The 21241-nt window shown below is 30.9% G+C and overlaps 1 protein-coding gene across 1 annotated transcript in view; it reads left to right on the top strand.

The window, feature by feature from the left end:
* Window positions 1–1020: 1020 nt before the first annotated feature.
* LOC111705534 (uncharacterized) overlaps window positions 1021–21241 on the top strand; it is a 32575-nt gene continuing 12354 nt past the window's right edge. Inside the window, exons 1-11 of the mRNA XM_023478117.1 lie at window positions 1021–1099; window positions 3762–3868; window positions 4854–4908; window positions 10943–11028; window positions 11881–11989; window positions 12727–12798; window positions 16767–16867; window positions 17236–17334; window positions 19015–19071; window positions 20240–20314; window positions 20739–20832. Coding sequence (XP_023333885.1) covers window positions 3788–3868; window positions 4854–4908; window positions 10943–11028; window positions 11881–11989; window positions 12727–12798; window positions 16767–16867; window positions 17236–17334; window positions 19015–19071; window positions 20240–20314; window positions 20739–20832 — 829 coding nt within the window. The 5' untranslated portion in view covers window positions 1021–1099; window positions 3762–3787. The remainder of the gene's footprint in view (window positions 1100–3761; window positions 3869–4853; window positions 4909–10942; window positions 11029–11880; window positions 11990–12726; window positions 12799–16766; window positions 16868–17235; window positions 17335–19014; window positions 19072–20239; window positions 20315–20738; window positions 20833–21241) is intronic.

Genomic DNA, 21241 nt, shown 5'->3' with positions numbered 1-21241 from the left:
TTGAGATTATGAACAACTAATCTAAACATTCTAAATTGAATTTAAGCCTGCAGCGCCCAAACTTTCGATGTTATGAATTTATCAAAAATATGATTATGAATCTAAAAAATCTTTTTTATTTGATAAATATGGGAATACCATTTGAGGACGGGATATTCTATAGTAATGCATTTCAATCCTAAATAAAAAGTCTCTTTCTAGAAAAACCATTTATAAATATATATATAGATATATCAAATGTGCATATTTGAAATGTCTTTTTTATTAAATATTCTATCAATAAAAATATTTTTTAACTTATTTCTTTTTATCACATGTCCTATGTCAAGACCTCTTTTAATCTGTTTACTTGACCGAGTTGGTATGCACGACTTAAATTAACAGTGATGCAAAAATAATTGTTTAAAATGAAACAAGAACTACTTTGTATCAAATTCAAGTTGAAAACAAACAAATCTATCAAATATCTGCAGCCACCAAATCTTACCAAACTTGCAAACTTTTATCAAGATTTTTAAAATGATAAAATATCTTTCTTCAAAGTTTGAAAACCTTTTCATAACTTTGTATTAGAAACAGGGCAATGAGAGGTGTGCTTTACCCCCCCCCCCCCACACCTGTGTTGTAATGATTGATCAAAATTTGACAAATTAAACATAATTATTTTCATTTTTTATTGACGGCGAATTTGTTTTTGATGAAAAATTATACAAGAAGACATTGTAAGTTTAAAAATAGTTAAATTGTGAAAATGCGAAAATGTTTGCTTTATATAAATCCGTAAGTTTTTTAGAAACAAAAAAGAAAAAATCAATTTCTAGATAGTACATATCCATATCCATATCTTTATCATTTTTGTTCAGGCAAAGACTTTTTAAATGGAAAACCTTTTTAGTTTTGTTTTGTATATGTTTTATTTATGTTTTATATAGGTCGACAATTATAAACAAAGAGCTTCACTTGTTCTCCATGCAAACAAAGACATTTCATGACTAAAATGTTTAGATAAGGGGGGGTCCAGCCAGCAGACAGCAGGCTGACAGCAGACCTGGATCTCGTCAGCTTCTCCTCGACAACTATAATACATCAAATAATCTAAGTATGTTATAGAACCTGATTACCCACTGACATAACAACAGTAAATATTAAAACATTCTCGACTTGAAATTATAATTACTAAAATACTGATCTGTACATCTTGGGTTACAGTGTTACTTGTCTCGAACTTAGGATTTTCTAATCTTTATTCCTTTAACCCTATAAAGGCTGGGGGGCCTGAATCTGTGTGTAGACAGGGGTTCCCCCCCTTTCTAGAAAAAGAACTTAGAGAATAGGTATAGGGTTGAAATTCATATTCAGAGCCCAATTTTTCAAGGCCAGCTCATTTAACGGTGATAGTGTCAAAAATCCTTGTATCCTTGTATCCCTGTATCCTTGTATCCCTGTATCCTTGTATCCCTGTATCCTTGTATCCTGGTAACCTTGTATCCTGGTATCCTTGTATCCTTGCATCCCTGTATCCTTGTCTCCCTGTATCCTTGTATCCCCGTATCCTTGTATTCCTGCATCCTTGTATCCCTGTATCCTTGTATCCCTGTATCCTTATATCCCTGTATCCTTATATCCCTGTATCCTTGTATTCCTGTTTCCCCCTGTATCCCTGTATCCATATAATCCTGAATGTATCCTTATCTCCAGAAAGCTCTGATACCTCTATATTGCTCTGTAAACTCAATCCCTGCAAAAATCTCTCCAAATATATTTGCAAATATATACAGAAATGTATCTGCCGATATCAAAACTTAAATTCAAAAATAAGAAGTTTTAATAATTAAACATGAGAAATTTTTGTCTTTTTGAAATAATGAATATACATTTGGATATTTCAATATAACGTTATAATCAGTTATAAGCCTAAAACAAAGTAAATCGTGTCCCAAGACTATTAAATTTGTAAATAGGCTCGAAGCCCATAATCTATTTTGTTGGGACACACTGCATATAGATAAAGAATATATTGTATATTGTATATACATATATATATGTATATGAGAACAAATGTTCGATATTCATTGACAATAATAATAACTAACCGCTGTCTATATATGTACAAATATAAAACCTAATCCAATAGTGTACATTTATTTATCTAATTTTCTTAATGGCGTATTTAAAAAAATGTGGAATTTTTTTTCCGCCTGCAACCTTCCCTTGGGTCATGTTGGTTGTCATTACAAATTTGAGCCCGATCGGATCCGACAGATAGGATAGGATAGGATAGGATAGGATAGGATAGGATAGGATAGGATAGGATAGGATAGGATAGGTTAGGATAGGATAGGATAGGATATGATAGGAAATTTTTTATTATTTTTTATAATTTCCATTATTCTCCAAATTGTTACTTATCGTTCTAAGATTATTAACTTTTAAAATAGGGGAAAAGAAGAAATTTTTTTTTCAAAATGCAAGAAATTATTTTTATCTTATTCTTTCTCTTACAAAAAAATGCCAAATAATTTATTTTAGAAAGTAACTCATTACACTATTAAACAAAAAATTTGATTTCTTGCCTCTTTTTTCCTTTCATTCTCTTATTCTTTTTTGTCTAAGATTTAAAGAAAAAGAAATATTCTGAAAGAATATTATTTTCTTTATATTATTGTATTGTTGAGGGAAGGTTTAGTGTTAAGCTTGGTAAATCCAAGTTGGAAAACTTGTAAATATGTTTGAAAGGAGTAAACTCTGAGTATTCAGTATTCAACTTGGATTTACAGAAATTTCCAAGTGAAGGGTTCAATTGAATCTTTGATTTATCAACAATAGAACACAGCATACAGGGACCAATACTTTCAGATTCTATGCAAAATTTTACGTAGAGTGGGATTATTAATTCATATTTGGAAACACATGAAACCACATTTGAAAATTCAAGCTTTTGCATCAAATGATTGATTCAAGCAATATCGTCTGGACGTTTGGTATAAACTGTGGCCTATCATATGATAATGCAGATAGCGCATTGGTTGCATTTTTATGATAAATGTTTTAGCAAAAATTATCTTTCATAACATGCTTGATAACTATGCAATGCATCTGTAGGTGCATGAAACAGTTAATTGTAAATTATTACGTCTGTGTAAATAGAATAGTAGTACATTATCTGTTGTAACTTATACCCCAACAAACCAGAGGATGTAACATCAACGTTGGTGAGACGTCATTATCAAAAAAAAATTTTATTTTTACCTTCAAAGCATTTTTGTATGCACTGTTGAGGAAATAAAATGCGAACACATCTTTCTCACAAGCACAAAATTTTTCTAAACTTAGTTCCTTACCAATCTTCTTAATATACAGACTCTTATGCATCCAAAAATCTATCATAATCTCTGCAATTACTCCTTTAAAATTGATTATAAAGACACATGAGTTGTGTTTTCTTAAATGTAAATATCTAGTGCTACAAAAATGTACAATTGAGCTTGTAAGATAAAACCAAAGGCCAAGGAGCTACAACACTTTAAAGTTGATTCAATAATTTAAATTGGTGTCCCATATAATTCAGTGTGATATCATTAGATGATCTTTATTCTAAACAAATGGAGACAATTTCTAATTTTCTTATCCCTTTTCTTTTCGGCCTAATGTTGTAGACCTTAAATATTTCAAACTATGAATTCTGTTAGATCAAATAGTCTAAGTTTAAAATATCAAAGATTTCCACTATTAGGTTGCCAAGATAAATGATTCATATCTAGGAACTGATGAATTATACGAGGAGGAGATGGAAGCTGAGTTGCAGGAGGAGATGATGATGAGAGAGGACAGAAGGATGGTACATCAGAGGGAGGAGAGGATTCTTCAGGTACAATTTAATCTTATATCAAGCCAATAATATTCAATTTTTGCCTAATACTTCTTTTATATAAAAGTAAAAAAAAACATTTTGTTGCTTAGAAATCCAGGGCTATAGAAAAGTCTGATTCCTCGACCCTCGATCATCCTACAAAGTTTCTTTTTATATAATTGAATTCTTTTAATTTTAATGATTGTAAATAAAACATTGTTGAAAAATCATATAAATTTTCCTATAAATCTGTACCAACAATTTCTTTATATTTGTGACGTAAAATCAATTATCGATTGAAACATAAGTTTATTAATGTTTATTAAGACTAACGTTCAAAAGGACTATAGTCCTCAAATGTGATAAAATAGGTTTTTCAATAAGTTCATATTGACATGATTAAATTTATATTTGTTTAAATGCTCTAAAAGCCGGCTTGTGAACTGCTGACTTTAGTTCAATCGGATATAAGTCCAATTTATATACCATCATACCAGTAATTGTTATCAAACGTAACTTTAATACAATAGGGATATCCAAAAAGAGAGGAATAAGAAGAAAATTTAAAGTGTGTACATTGGATATTCAGATCGGGATTAAGTAAATCCCATTCTAAAGTTTTCAACTCCAGAGAATCTATTCTAAATATTAAACAATGAAATTGGCGGAATTAAGACTGAAGATTTCTTAACTTGATATCGAGTTCAGAAGCTGAATTTAAAAGCTTAGCCACATATTCAAGACGCTAAATTTCATGCTCTGGGACTGAATTGAATGAATTTCACGGATTCAAATTCTCATGAATCTCTAACTTTAAGTCAATGATTCAAGATTTGAACTGGCAGTTTAGTGACCCAGCTCGAATTCAACAGTTCCTGGCCAATTTTGTTTTTAGCTTCAGTTTAAAAATGGGTGATGGGCAAAATTCTGAAAGAGTTTTGGATCAAAATTTGAATCTTTTTTAATGATGGAGACAATTTATAACTTTGTTTCTTTTGCCCAGGATGAAACCTACACTTCACGACTGATAAGCAGCATGGCGAGAGATAATGATAATTGTAAGTATATTTTTTTATTTTTTTTAAAGTTCGGATTCTTTTTCCTCTGAAATTTAGCTTGTCTCTGTCTGTTTGTTTGTATTCAATAAACGTCAAAACGGCTGAACCGATCGGACCCAATTTTTTGTGGGATCTCGCGTGACCCCAGGGAAGGTTTATGAATGATACAAATTAAAAAAAAATTATGTTTAAAAGTTTTTTATTTTGTAAAAAATTTTAAATTTTCAAAATCCGCAATTTTTTTAATAAAACCCGCAAAATGATTTTTTCTTTATTTTTCAATGTTACAATGCGAACATGTTCACAATTGAATTAGAAGATGGGCACGAAGCGCCCTTAAAGCCTAGTTTATTTAGAAATAATCTTGACTCATATTTCTAATCGTTGATGACTTGTAGTCCTTTGATATTTAAAACTTTTGTAAATGAATTCTCCTAGAGCACAAAGTCAACGTATGAAATGTCAAAGGTTAACACAACCAGAGCTGAAAACTTTAGAATGGAGGATATCAAGATTAATGCTTCATATTTTATTTTTCTTAATCTCCAGATTAATTAACCAATCGTGATTAAGGATATCCCATTCTAAACTTTTCAACTCAGAGATCAAAACTTTTGGATCCCCAATGATCCTAGGCCATGACTAGTTAAACTTCTTCTTGTATTAATAATTTCTGACTTTAGAAACGAAAAAAATAAGAATTACTAGTTCCATAATTAGATTCGTCCAGAAACTGAAAACTGAAATATCTGTAATTAGTTCGTTTCTTAGAAATTGGACATCTCAAAAAACGTAAAAACTTTTCTTTATGGTATCACTTGAAGAAAAAGCTTGCATGTTCAATGTTCTGGTATAAAAGAAATAACATTGTACTGGTACATGTGTTGAATTCAGACATTGTACATTATACAACGATATATTATATATATTCTACATTATAGAATAATGTTGGCCGCAGCCAGGATATTATATGATTAAGGAAAAGTTATGTTTCCATTTCTAAGTATTATTATTATTAATGTTTTCATTCTCTGTATGTAGAATAAAACCCAGAAATAGAAAATTTAATTTAATGGTTTTAAACCCACACTTCACTTTTTGAAATCATTTTTCATGAAAAAAAGGTAACAGTTTCAAATTTTCTAAAATAGTACTTAAATTTCAAGCTATTTTTATTATTGATTTCATTTAAACTAAACGAAAAATTTTAATTTTTTACAACAAAAAACTAAAGTTTCATGCTTTTTACAATTTTATTTCGTGAAAATAGACAAAAATTTCGAATATTTTTAATCATATTTTCTAAATATAAGAGACAAAAATTTCAAACTTTTGATCACATTCCTTCACAAGAGACTAATATTAATCTTTTTTCAATTAAATTTTCTAGTATCTTCTAGAGCATGAAACTTTTCGAGATTTATGGCCAAATAAATGAATCATAAAACCATATATGAGTAAATAGAATACGTCAAAATAGGATAAAATTATGATGGATCTTTTTCGCATAACAACAATTAATTAGCCCCCCCCTTTTTTTCCTTTCATATTTCCAATTTTGCCTCTTTCTGAGCCGTGTTTGCCTCTTTCTCCTTCGTCACTGCCTCTTTCTTCTCTGTCAATACCTCTTTCTCCTCCGTTTTTGCCTCTTTATATTCAGTTTTAACCTCTTTCTCCTCCATTTTTGCCTCCTTCTCCTCCGTTTTTGCCTTTTTCTCCTCCGTTTTCGCCTCTTTCTACTCAGTGTTGGCCTCTTTCTCCTCCGTTTTTGTCCCTTTCTTCTCCGTTTTTGCCTTTTTCACCTCCGTTTTCGCCCCTTTCTACTCAGTTTTGGCCTCTTTCTACTCAGTTTTGGCCTCTGTCTCCTCCGTTTATGCCTCTGTCTTCTCCGTTTTGTCTCGTTCTCCTCCGTTTTCGCCTTATTCTCCTATGTTTTTGCCTCTTTTTTCTCCGTTTTGCCTTTTTCTCCTCCGTTTTCGCCTCTTTCTACTCAGTTTTGGCCTCTTTCTCCTCCGTTTATGCCCCTGTCTCCTCCGTTTTGCCTCTTTTACCTCCGTTTTTCCCTTTTTCTTCTACTTTTTTACCTTTTTCTTATTGATTTTAGACTCATTCTCCTATCAGTTTTATCCCTTTTTCCCTTGGTTTTATCTTCTTTCTATTTGCCTATTTTGCCTCTTTCTCCTCCGTTTTTACCAATTCCCTCCGTTATTTTTTCTTTCTTCTCTATTTTTTTTACAGCGTATAATATTAGACTGTATTTGTGAAAGCCCAATAGAAACTATAATCCAGAAGTTTGCCAGCAAATCATCTGTTCGTCTTTTCATCTGTCCGTCTGTGAATATGTTTGTCTGTTTGTCGGCTTTTTGGCTGTCATTAAGTTGAGTATTTCGGTGCGTTTGCAACAGCAGAAGTGCAGGAAAAACCTGTTTGATGCCATTAGGAAACCTAGAAGCAAAAGATATTTGCGAAAAAAAACTCTGTAAGTGTTTACATAAATTGGCAAACAAATTTTGTTGTGTTGGAGATTTTTGAAATTATTCCGGATTTATCGCGATGCCCGAAAATGAGCAATTTAAATCTTTTAATATGCGGAAAACTGTTGCAAAATATCCTTCAAGTGTCAAATTTCAAATACCCACATCTACATATTTTCAAATTTAAAATTCTGATATATTTATTATACGTATATAATGTATATATACAAGTATAGTTCTGATCTTGAAAATACATATTTTTGACACATATTTGACAGGAAAGTGAATATAAACTTGAAATATAAACAGATAGAATTTTGATAATATTGGGAAAAGTATTTTGGAGAATGTTAAATTATCCATCTTTAAACCAACAATTTAAGGAATTTTTGGGGGAAAGCTATACTTAAGAATACTTAAATAGACAGATATATAGATGGATAGAAAGATAGATAGATAAAAAAATGAGGCAGATAGATGTAAAGCGAATCCTAGGCCAGTTTACTGTGACCCTTCGGGCTAGTGCAGTTAGGCAGCTGGTATTAAACTTTTTATAAAATTTCTTTTTTTGGTTTAACAATGGAATGGATTGAACATGTTTAATATTATGATAATATAAAAAATAAAAATAAGTTAACATAATCCCTGCTGTTCGATAAGTTTTTAAAGTTTAAACATATCTTTTGCCATTTTTTCTTATCTTCTTTTAATTTAAACTTTTATTCGTATTTTCTAAGAAAAAGTGATATTTTGGGACTGCACTTTTCGGGGTAAAGAAATTGAGATTGAAAAAAGTTAAATTAAATAAGTGGTTGAATTAAAAACAATTTACTCAAGTACCGAATCAAAGCTGTTATTAAGATTAAATTATTAAATTAATTTTAATCAATTCGACAATTTCTTTTTTTCCGATTTATTTATTTTGATTGAATAAACTTCAGCTTGAATAAATTAGATTAAGGTAGAATGGTTTGGCTTTTGTTTCTTTGGATTTTAATATAAAAAAAAATCAATGGAAATTTCCAATTTCTTGAATTTTAATATTTTAAAAATGAAATTTCTGTTTAGAATATCCTTGGATATTTTTGATTAAATTCATAGAATTATGTCTCTCAAATTCTTTGAACTGTTTAGAATTTTCTTTTATTATTTGTAGATTGTTGTACACAGACTCAAGCATTTACAAATAATTTATAAATTCGAAATATCTTAAATGCATAAAAGTATGAATTTTGAGAAATTTATGCAAAACAATTTAAAATTCATGACTTTTGTTCAAAATTTTGCACATAAAAAAGTTGTTGTTTTTGAATTATTGTTTCTATCTATCCAAGGAACGACATTATATATATTTTTTGTTTCTATCTGTATTTCTATCTATCTATCTATCTATCCTTCTAGAATAAAACTGACCGCCCCAGCTGGGTTGCCTGGCTAGGGTCCAAAACTACTGTGAACCTAACTTGATTCTTTTCTATTCTATGTTTTTCTTCTTAAAAAACGTTGTCTAGCTAATCGAGAATGAATGAGTTATCCATGTTCTTTTCTCTGAAACATGATTATTTCTAATTGTGTGTCCATGTGAAAGTGACACACAATTAATTGCCAGAAATATTGTCACTTAAAAAGTTTATATTTGGACAATAAATTTAGTTTTGTGTAAAGTACGTAGTCCTGGCGTTATATACTTCCTTCATTTTGTCAATTATCCCTTGTATTCAACAATTAAGAGGCATAATTGGTTTTGTAACAATGTAAATATGTAGTAAACGCCTACTCCATAACAATTTATCAAACCAGTATCTATCCAGGTTCAGTTCAGTTTCACTTAGCTATCAATGCTTTAACCCGGATAGAATATTTTTAGCTATTGATATCAATCGGAAGCTATTTACTATCAATGCCAAATCAAAGGGTGCAGAATCCTGTTAGCTATTGGTGTCAATACGGACACTATGCAATCAATTGATCAATGTCTCAAACAGGACAGGATCCATATGGCTACAATCATGTGAACTATCAACGCCACTACCACTGTGTGCGATCTGGTTTGCCAATTTAACTGGACCATAGAGATCTATTCATTAATGTTATAAACAGGACATCATCCACAGGGCTACACTCCCGTTAACTTTCAAAGCCACTAACACTGGGCGCGATCTGGTTTACTCAGTCAACCGGACACTATGCAATCAATTGATCAATGTTATAAAAAGGACATGATCCTCAGGGCTAAACTCCCGTTAACTTTCAAAGCCACTAACACTGGGCGCGATCTACTCTGTCAACCGGACACTATGCAATCAATTGATCAATGTTATAAACAGGACACGATTCGCAGGGCTACACTCGGTAAACTATTAACGCCACTACCACTGGGCGCGATCTTGTTCAATGTTCTATACAAGACAAAATCTCAATTTGTATGTTTCAACAAAACCATATTTACTCTCAACATGCTAATCAAAGCTGAGTTTCTGTATCAACGGATGTATTTGAGGTTTATATGTTACAAGCTATGGCATTATCATATCACAGGATTAAGCTAATCCTGCTATGTATTTATTTAAAAAGTAGTTCAAAATGAATAATGGGTTTTACGTAGAAGGTTACCCAATATTTATTACCAATATGCTAAAAGCAAATTGAGGCAGAGTAACAACCCCCCCCCCCCCCCGTAACTCTTAACATAGGAAATAAACGTCTATATAAGGTCAGGGATTGTCAGGGTAAAAACATTTCAGGTCCGAACGCTGCGTCTAGGACGTGTTAGTCAGCTGATCGCTACTTTTAGGACATGCTACCAGAGCTGATCGCTACTGTTAGGACATGCTACCAGTGTTATGTTAATCGCTACTGTTAGGACATGCTACCAGTGTTAATCGCAAGGACTGATTAGGAAAATATTTTAAAAGTCAGATAGGCCCTAGTCGGGACCTAAGAAAATATAAATTTCTAATTAAGAAATTGGAAATACCCATCCTTCCCGCTACTGTTGCCCGACGTCCTGTTCATCCCTTGAACAGTTAGTAAATAAGGTTTTAAATTGAATTCAGGATTTTATTCCAACTCCTCTGCTTGCTTATCTATTCTCACTCAACGGAAATATAACCAAACATATCAAGAAATTCAGGAAACCCCCTCCCCCCCCAACCCACATACATACTATATTAATATATAAATGATTCTTTACATTTTTCCTTATATCTTTCGTATCAAGGTCTTTACAGAAATAAATATGCAGAGAAGGTTTAAACAAATATTTTCTTGCCCGGTTACATTTAGATATCAATGTTCTGAATTGTGTTTGCAAAATTAATATTTTTGTTTATTTTTTATTTTCAAGCATTTCTCACTTGTTGCTTAGTGTTTTTTGAATTATGGATCAAAAAAATGTTTCACATCAAAAAAAATAATTTTTAACATTTTCAACCTTTTTTTGCCTTTTTTTTAAACTTCCTAACACCCAGGGGGGGCTGCCAGTCTATAAATAGATTCAGACCTCCCAGTCTTTATAGAGTTATGTAAACTATATCTATAATGATGAAAATACTGTTCAGATTATTGTGACCGTGAGGGTGACTCCCAGGCTCCACCAGATTTAGAACCAGTAACTCCACAACCTACAGATATGGTTGGTCAAGAGGTAGAGAAATATATTTAAAGATATGTACAATTTCCCAAGCGGCAGCAAAGTCTTTCCTAGCTGCACCGCTTGATCCCTCGTCTGTTCTAGCCGCAGCCCTTGGCCCTCTATCCCATCCTAGCCGCAGTGATTAGCCCTCATTGCACCCGATGCGACTCAGAGGACCTAACCTAACCTTTGGAAAGTTGTCGCTTGGAAAATTGCACATTTGGAGAGTGGCTATATGTGAAATTGTCACTTGGCAACTCGCCCTTTGGTAAATGCCTTTGGGAAAATACCTGACACCATAGAAAAGGGAGAGATAATCCCCCCCCCCCTTACCTCCTCAGCCTTCCCCCATATACAACCAAATTTAAGATTTTGATACAAATTCCATCATGATTGATACTAGCCTTACTCTTTGTGAACATATTTAACTCTTGAACACCGTCTGCTGCTTGCTTTATCCCCCTAGGGTTGTTATGAACCGTCTGCTGCTTGCTTTATCCCCCTAGGGTTGTTATGAACCGTCTGCTGCTTACTTTATCCCCCAAGGGTTGTTATGAACCCTCTGTTGCCTACTTTATCCCCCTAGGGTTATTATGAACCATCTGCTGATTATTAATCACCCTAGGGTTGTTATGAACCGTCTGCTGCTTACTTCATCACCCTTGGGATTTTATGAACCTTTTTTGGTAAATTTATCACCCTAGAATTGTTAAGATTCATTTTTTTATTACTTTAATATCCTAGCGTTGTTATGAACGGTCTTTTGATTCATTTAGCACTCTAAGGTTTTTATGAAACATCTGCTGATTAGTTTATCACCCTACGGTTAATATGATCCGTCTGCTGATTATTTTATCACCCTAGGATTGTTATGAACCATCTGCTGATGAGCTGATTGACGTGTTGAAGAACCTGGAAAACTTGGCAGCATCAAACCCTGGACTATACAAATCCATTGTTTCTCAGATTAAAGGTAGGATTTTAATCTTTTCCTTTTTTTGATGAAAGAAATAATGTATTGCTATTTAATCTTTACTTATCTCATAAGAAATTTGCCGGATCAAATATTTTAGAAGAAATCTCCTTCCTTATATATTCGAATTTATCTTTAACACAAATGTTTTAGACTATGTCAACTATTAAAACTTTTTGAAAAAATCGAAAAATCTGAAGAAAAGCAAAAGGTTTTTTAAATCGTTTGATCTCAGATTTCAAAGGTAAAGAAAGGGTTTTTGATTAAATTCCAGTACTAGAGGTGGCCTGAGAAAAATATTTTTCTAGTAAATCCGTTTTTTTTCTTAAGACTTTTTTTTACATAAGCTTAAGTTTACTTAAATTTGTCAAATTGGTGAAAAAATACATTACAATTTTTTTCCTATTTTCTATTTTGTAAGCGGAGACTTGTAAAAGCTTGTGCAGTTTGAATATAAAATGTTTAAACCTTTTTACATTGAAAATAATACCATTGAAACAGGTTTATAACTTTAAAGGGACTGTCAGCGTATTTCAAGAGACCTATAAATCAAAAAGTACAAAAATTAAATCTGTCTTTGAACAACAATGATGAAGAAATCATAGTTTTTTTGTGTCTGAAGGCTGTTGCATTCTATTTCCTTCTTTTCGCCTGTTGCAAAAATATGCAACTGGCATTAACTGAAGATTAACTTGAAATAACGTAAACAGTCTCTTTAATATAATATTATGCATTAGCTACGACAGAACAAGAAGAGGCAACCCTTAATTACATAGAGAACACATCCAATTATGTTCCGACTCTAGCCGGTAATTCACTTTAGACTTCACAGAGAGTTCAAGAAACTAGAATTAATAATAAAAATAGAAATAGCTGTAGATTAATCATTGAAAATTTCATTGTAAACATCAACAGAAGATTTTAAAATTTTTGTTTTTAAAAAATTCAAAATCTGTTTGAGGAACTTTCAAATTATAAAATGTTTAAGAATACTATTATTGAAATTATAATTTAAAATAAAATAATTCATCAATAGATGTAGATGATTCAATAAATATTTCATTTCGTAGTTAATAATAGAAAATTTTAAAATTCATGGAGAATATCTAAAATTGCAAATTTCTAGAAGAACTTTATATTTTTAAAGACTATAGCATTAACACTCTTTTCTTAAACCAACTATTTCTTCGGTCAGTGTACTGCAATTTACTGCAATACACATCGAAAGCTTTGTTAGGGGTGTTAAAAAATGAAAGTGTTTTTTAAATGAAATTTTGTATTTTATTAACATTAAAAAACAGAAAAAATACTTGAATTCAAACAGTTATAATAATTTATTACAACAAAACCAAACGTATACCTTGTATGCTTAATTTAAAGCTAAAAAAGTTGTGAATAATCTAAATTAAACATATGTTCTGAACTTTTTTGGTTTTCAATATGTGTTAAAATTCTATCTTTTTATAAAGATATACAAAGGAACTGAACATGCATCAATCTTTTGATTTTTGTAACCTGGTGGGGTTTAAACCTTACGAATTACAAAATTAGAGTTTGAGTTAAGTGTACAGAATTTCTTTATTTAATTTTACACAGTAAGTGACCCTGGGTAAAAACTTTAGAATGGTGGATATCAAGAGTAATGCCTCTTTTTCTTAATATCGAGAAAAACCTAATCTTGTACTTGTATCCTGAAAAGTGTATAAAGTTCAACCAATTAGAGTCTCGTATGTAAAGCTTATAAATTTGAAATTTTGCGCGCCATTTAATATTATATACAGGAAAGGGAGGGACTCTATAATTTAGAAAAACCGGTTTTTAAGGAAGAACGGTTTAAGAAGAAAATCAAAAGTGTGTCCATTGGATACTCAGATTAAGTAATCGGGATTAAGGATATCTCATTCTAAAGTTTTCAGCTCTAATTTCTTTATTTGTATGTTTGTTAAACCTATCCTGATCAGGCTATTTTATCTAACTTTTCAACTATGAAGTTAAAAAAGTTAGGAAGAAAAAAACTAAGATAATTAATATATGTAATTTGATAATAATTGATATTAACATTTTCATTCAACCTTTAAACTATAAATGATTTACTGCAGCACTTCTGACCTATAACAATACAAAATCTAATAGAAAATAAATTTAGAATTATGAATTGTATATTTGTGTCTGTTATTACATACAAGTTACATTAAAGTTATGTAAGTAATTATAATTATGGCATTTGTAAGTATTGCATGAAGTTAATAAACATTTTTATTACATTTTGTAACTCTTAATTTTCATGCATGATATACTTACAATTTTTATATTAACTATAATTGAATATGCACTAATTGTATATCAATCATTTTTTGAAACATTTTTTTATCTCACTAATTGTAAATGAAAAGTAATTTATGTATAAGTTCCGATTCGCTTACTTTTACACATAATGGTAAAGACCTTTAACATGTAAGTATATGAATTCTTCTATATAAAAAAACTTTGAAAAAGGTAAAACAAAACAGACTGCAAAGATATAGGGAATAGAACATTTGTAATCAGTTTCCTTAAGGGTAAAAAATCAATTGGTATAAAAATTAACCCCGAAAAATACGAAAAAACTAAAAATTCAACTAAAAACTTAAATGCTATAATGTTATATAAAACCATGATAATATTAACAATCATGTCTAAAAAATGTTAACAAATTCGTATTATATTGTATATTGTTATTAATTTGATTAATGCATGTTATAATTCCGTTTACAATTGTTTTAATCGCAAAACCTTGCAATAGAAGAAAGAAAAAATATTAAAATAAGACTACATGCAATGTAAATATGATTTCTATAAATTAATTTCAAACACTTGTAATTTAAATGTAACTAATATTTGTGCATCATTATTTTTAACACAAACAGTTTGTTTTTAGTTAGATTTAGACATGCCCAGGTCAATTTAACTATCTAGCATTAATGAACTAATTCTTAACCCATAAATTGAAAAAAGGTCGATTTTGGTCTTCAAATGGTGACATGGAAAAAAGGAAAAACTCTTGAAATCAAAAACTAAAAAAATATATTTGAGAAGTATGTAAAATTGAACTCTTCCACAATTTAGAGTGCAGACTAAATTATGTAAAAAGTTAATCATAAAGGGACTGTACAGGAAACATAAAAAGGGGTATAGGCTGAAACCTGAGAATATCAGGAATGATACCTATCTGATGTTCCTGTCTCGAGAAATTAAAATAAAACAGTGTCAAAATTATAACAAAACATATATATGTATAATATACGTCTGTATCACGTGACCAGAACTCCCTCCAATGGTCATGTGATACAGTCGGAGACACATGACAATAATACTGCACTACCATTGGTTGGAGTTCTGGTGACATTAATAATATTATCAATTATATCTATGAAAAATTAAAAATGATTAAATTTAAATAATAATAGGAGCAAACTTGAGTTTCTCAAGCTTCTCTGGAATATCGTTGTTTTCAGATTGGTTGCGTATTTGTTGAATATTATCTGTTTAATACTACGAATCTTATACAAAATCTTACATATTTACGTTTAGGTTTAATTTTGACACAGTTTTATATCAATTTCTCGAGACAGGAACATCAGATAGAACTCTTATATGTCTCAATCAACTCCTAAGATTCTCAGGTTTCGGCCTATACCCCCTTTCATTTTTCCTTTACAGTCCCTTTAAGCTTTTTTTTCGAGATACAGCTAGTGTAGTCTGTTCTTCGAGATACAGCTAGTGTAGTCTGTTCTTCGAGATACAACTAGTGTAGTCTGTTCTTAGCTGGGTTAATCTATGAAGCAAAGAAAGGATTAAGTAGTGCTTTAAACTGGCTTACATAGTGTTAACTTAGTTTTGTCTTGTCACATTATATATAAGTTTAAATTCTATATATTTTAATTCTGTGGACTTAGTTCCATTTAGATTTAGTTGTCATTTTATATTTAACATCTAATTACATCTAATTATAAAGATTAACAGTATGAATAGTTTTCATGTAGCAGAAAGAAGGACTGTACGTGGGACCTCTCCTGGCCCTTCATGCAAAGATGGCAATGCCTGATTTACAACAGTAGCCTTGATGTCTGATCAAGTGTACATTAGATATCAATGTTAATTTTTTTATAATAGATTATTTTCAATTGTGGTTTCTCCACAAAAGTGAATTGCACAATATTTACTGCAAGAAAGCATATATACTGGAATTGTTTATTAATCTGGAAAAACGACAATATCTTCCTTATCATTGATCAGATAAAGGTACTGTTGTGAATCGGGCATTGTTATCGTTACTTGAAGGGTCTCTTGGTCCCTTCCAGCAAGAATTGTTCCAAACCAGGATTATCAAGAATTATGTACAATATGTACATAATTTGTACTGGCCCGGCCTCATAATGTACAGGGTTTTATCCAGCTCCGTAATTAGCTATAATTCCGTATTTCATTTATAGTACAGCATTTCTATATTTCAATGCATCCGCCTTATTTTTGCTGATCCTGGGTTGTCATGATTGACTATAGATTTACTGTTTAATAAAAAAACAAACAATTTGTTTTGTAACTTTCGTAAAGATTTTATTAATCTTAAAGGTTTTATCTCGATATCTAACGTGGGTGCACTTTTTTGATGATAATTGCTTGATCAGTTAGTTCAAGCTATCCCTGCACGGTATGACCATCACTGGATATCAAAGAGTAATTCAATTAAGTACTAGGATTGCATTAATTTTACAATTCCGATCTCCTATTATTGTAGAGAGCCAGCAGTATGCTGAGGAGCAGGCCTATTACGAGCAGCAGCTTCAGCAGCAGCAGCAACAGCAGCAACTGTTTCAGCAGGAGACTCAGTTCTATCAGGTAATTCATTTCTACCCCAAAAGTTGGATGATTGCCAAACAAACGATTTTTTGTAAAATATAAGATATTTTTGTTGTTTAATTGCTGACGGTTAAAGTAAAACATTCTGTTAAAATTTTCTGGGGTTCTCCATATTTACAGTGCATGAATTGATACAAAGATCTTCTACTGTATGAATATAAGAATTTACTAAAGAGGACATTCAGTTCATTGTTTTGGAGGAAAAGCAGTAACTGGGACAAATTAGAACTATCAGATTGAATTAAGACAGAATTGATTTATATCACATGGAATGTGTTATCTATTATTACGTATTTAAATAACATTTTTTTTAAATATATTTAAAAATAAATTACTTATTTGTAAAGGAGGAGGAACACTTGATGAATGGGGACTCTAACCACATGTACGAGTCTAATGAGTTGACCCAGCAGGAGATGTACCAGAGGGAACAAGAGATTTACCAGGTAATTTATCATTACATTAAGGATATCCTTCAGACCTCACGTCAAACTACAGTAAAATGTTCGTAAAATTTATATGTTTTTTTATATCATACAGGGTGTCCCAAAAACATGGGAATTCAGTGACGAATTCGATATCGTCTTTCTTACGAATTAGCATAGTAATACCTAATTTCAAAAGCCATAATATTATCATGTCTGCTAGAGTTTATTTTATGAAAAGGGTAAAAGACTGTAAAGATGTGTCTATAATGTCTCCGCAAGCAGTGAAGACGGACAAGTTTACACTGTTTGTATACTGCAATTTGCTTGTTTTACTAAGTACAACAGTATGCAGTCAAAACATAAACAAACAAAATGTGAACATAGCAGACGAAATAGATTACAGCTTTCTCAGTAGGTATCACTAAACTAAATCAAAGAATTATTTAAAAAGACGATATCGAATTCGTCACTGAATTCCCATGTTTATTGGGACACCCTGTAACTTCTCTTATTAAAATGTCATTGAGAAGAACAATGCTTTGAACTCAAAATATGGAACCGAATAAAGGATTTGAGTCTTTGCCACAAATTCTGATTTGCTAATCACTATATCTTTTGAACCAAATGTTGCATACCTTAGATATTTCAAACTATGAATTCTGTTAGATTAAATAATCTGAGTTTGAAATATCAAAGGTTTACAACATTGAGTTCTAATGATATTGAGGTTTATTTATTTGATTTTATTCCAAAGACTTAATTTGTTTTTATTTCACGTCTGCCAGAACTAGAGAAGCAACAGTTATGTTAATCAAATTTGACCTTCTGTTCCTTGTTAGTTTGCAATGCCAATGAAGGCTGGGGGGTCTCCATCTATTTATAGACTTAAAGTGTTAGTGTAAATGTATTGGGTTGAAATGCATGTTCAAAGCACTATTTTTTTCAAGGATAGCTAAAAATATACTAAAAAAAGGTCGAAAAAATGTTTATAAATAATAACATGTTACACAAATTTTTTAGGGTTATTTTAAAATTCATTTCTCAGATCGGTAGCCTTAAATAAATAAACAATATGGGCTATTTAAAACTTTTTTTACACAAAAGGGGCTAAAGATAAAAAACAAGAAGGAGGTTTAGACCTTTCTGTCTAGAATGCCAATTTTTTAAAGAAAATATTAAAATTTCTAAAATAATAATAATAAATATTATAATAATAATAATAAATTCTACATTATTAATACAAGTCATAATAGTTTTTTTTTCATCTTGCAAGTTTCAATTGTTTTTATTTTGTCCACACAATTTTTTTGACAATTTTTAACATTTTTCTCAACTTCAACAAGTTTTCAAAGGAATTGAGTCTATGCCACAAACTCAAATTTTCTAATCCCTTTATCTCTGTAGCATAGTGGTGTAAACCTTTGATATTTAAAATTTAGATTATTTGATCTAACAGCTGAATTCATAGATTGGAACATCTAAGGTCTACGACATCAGGTTCCAAAGATATTGAAATTAGTAAAATTGAGTTTGTGGTATAGACTCAAATTTCTTTTTGCGTGCACTGCAGCGGGCATCAAACCTATCTTGCAATTGTAATTTAAGTCCTATCTAGGTTCGATTCATGAAAAATGCTTGGTCACATTAGCTGCTTTTTTTCTGTTCTCCATATAGGATGCTTATAAATCCACTATTCAGGAGCAGCAGCAGTATGAGGAGAGCAGCGAAATGAACCATATGAATGGAGTAAACCAGGTATGAGCAGTAAACCAGGATTGTAAACTTAATCCAGTAAATTAAGGATTGTTCATAATGCATCCATAGTTTATATATTCCATAAACAATGGTCTTTAAACATGGTTTATGTTTCAGAGATGGGCTTCGTTTTTGGTTTGGTTTTTTTTGTTTTAAACATTAAAGGTTAATTTTGTTAAATAGTGTGCACATTGCACAATATGAACTCGACCATTAGATATAAGCTTAAAACAATTTTGGTTAAATTTTTTTGTAAGAGTGGAATTTTGTGTAGTACAATAGAAAAGCAAACTTAGTGAGAATTAAATTTCGAATGTGTGAAAAAAAAGGGAAAAAAAGAAAAAAACTTTTGTTTGAAAATTGGGTCAAAAACTAACGCCCATCATTAATTATGTTGAAGGAGAATCCAACTGCTCAGTTAGAATTCCAAATTTAAGTTAATTCACTTGAGATTAAGATTCTCCATACAAATAATTCGGTACAGATGGCATAGAACTTGATTGTATAAAGAGAAAAACTTCTTTCTTTTAATTTTAAATCTGTGGGTTCAGTGCTAAAATAAATTCTACTCCCTTAAAAGGCTTAACCTCTGATGCTGAAAATATGAATGGTTTTTTAATTATCTATTGACGGATTTCCAATTTATACAAATTAATAAACTCAATTAACTATATAGAAACTGCCCAATTTCTTGAAAATGATTACTAAAGATTTTATAAATCAAAATCAGCAAGAAAAAAATTTAACTTGAAACATTTTAGAAATTTCATGAGAAATATGCAACTGAAAAATAAAACGTTCTATATTATTAATTTAAAAGAAAAAAATTGTGCAAAAATTTTTAATTTTCTAAATTCAATTCATTTTAAAAATTCAATTTTGAACGAATGGAAACTTTGGCTGAAAAAGTATCGAAACTTTTCATTAAAAAAGTAATTGGGTCTTTGACACAAACTCATATTTCTTTAAACTTATATCTATCTATGCAACTAATGGTATAAACCTTAGATATTTCAAACTTACCTTACTTGATCTTACAAAAATAATATTTTGAAATATATAATGTCTCCGACATTTGGTTGCAAAGGTATTGGAATCAGAGTTTGTTGGCCAAGACTCAATTCCTTTGGAATAATTTTCGCAAGAATTACATTTGACATATTTTGAGGAGATAATTGAAACTGAGGAGGAGAGAAACAAACGCCTAAAGATGGAGAGACTGGAAAGAGAGGCAAATGAAGAGGTAGGATCTTCTTAAAGGGAGTGTAAGGTAGTTGAACTGAGTATGCAGTGTTGTGGAAAACTTCTTTCGGATTCATTAAACTTTTTCAAGATCTGCAAATCCTGAGTTTGAGCGCAAATTTGACGTTTGGGAGTGGATACGTGTTCAGAATACTTCATATTCACTTTACATGGTTAGTCTTTTAACCTGTCTCTGATCAAGAAGAAGTGAGATATTATTTTTGATTAAATATTTTCAAATGCGGTTTCTTAATGCAGCCGGACAACAATGAAGGAATTCATCATTATTAAACACTCTTTCAAATAGAAAAACGAAAAAAATCGTACTCATGTTTTCTCAGATGTTTCAAGGGTACCGTTATAAAGCGTACATACAACTCTTTAAAAATACATCTACAACTTCCCTTAAAGATATTTTTGATTAGGTGCGTATAGCTCTACAGAAGCAGCGTGAAATGAAAATGGCTAAACTGCAAGCAGCCGAACCCCCTAAACCCAAGGAGATCACAGTTATTGCTGGTGAGTTTCAACTTTTTTCATCATCACTTTATTTTCAATTTTTAGTCGGCTTTTGACCAAAGTTACCGACCTATGATTCAGCGAACAGAGGATATTACTTAACGTTCCTTGGGACAATGAAGAAAATAATAAAAATTCGCACATTTTATCTCAAAAGACGATAAGATTATGTACACCTACTTTTTCGGGAAATAAAAAAAAATCGGAGATGTTATATTGATAAATTAGATTCTATTTTATCATCAAAAACAATTGTCCTTTCTAAACATTTATCATTTTTAATGGCGGTTTCGCTAATATTTAAAGGTCACTTGAATTTATTATGTCTTATTGTTGAATATTAAACTAGTTTGTGAGCTGTCCTTTTTTATATTAATATGATTTCATAAAACTATTTTATTTAGACATC

The sequence above is a fragment of the Eurytemora carolleeae genome, unplaced genomic scaffold (assembly GCF_000591075.1).
Source record: "Eurytemora carolleeae unplaced genomic scaffold, Eaff_2.0 scaffold674, whole genome shotgun sequence".
Classification (NCBI taxonomy): Eukaryota; Metazoa; Arthropoda; class Copepoda; order Calanoida; family Temoridae; genus Eurytemora; species Eurytemora carolleeae.
Note: the sequence above shows the minus strand (reverse complement) of the source record. Positions and strands in the feature narration are given on the sequence as shown.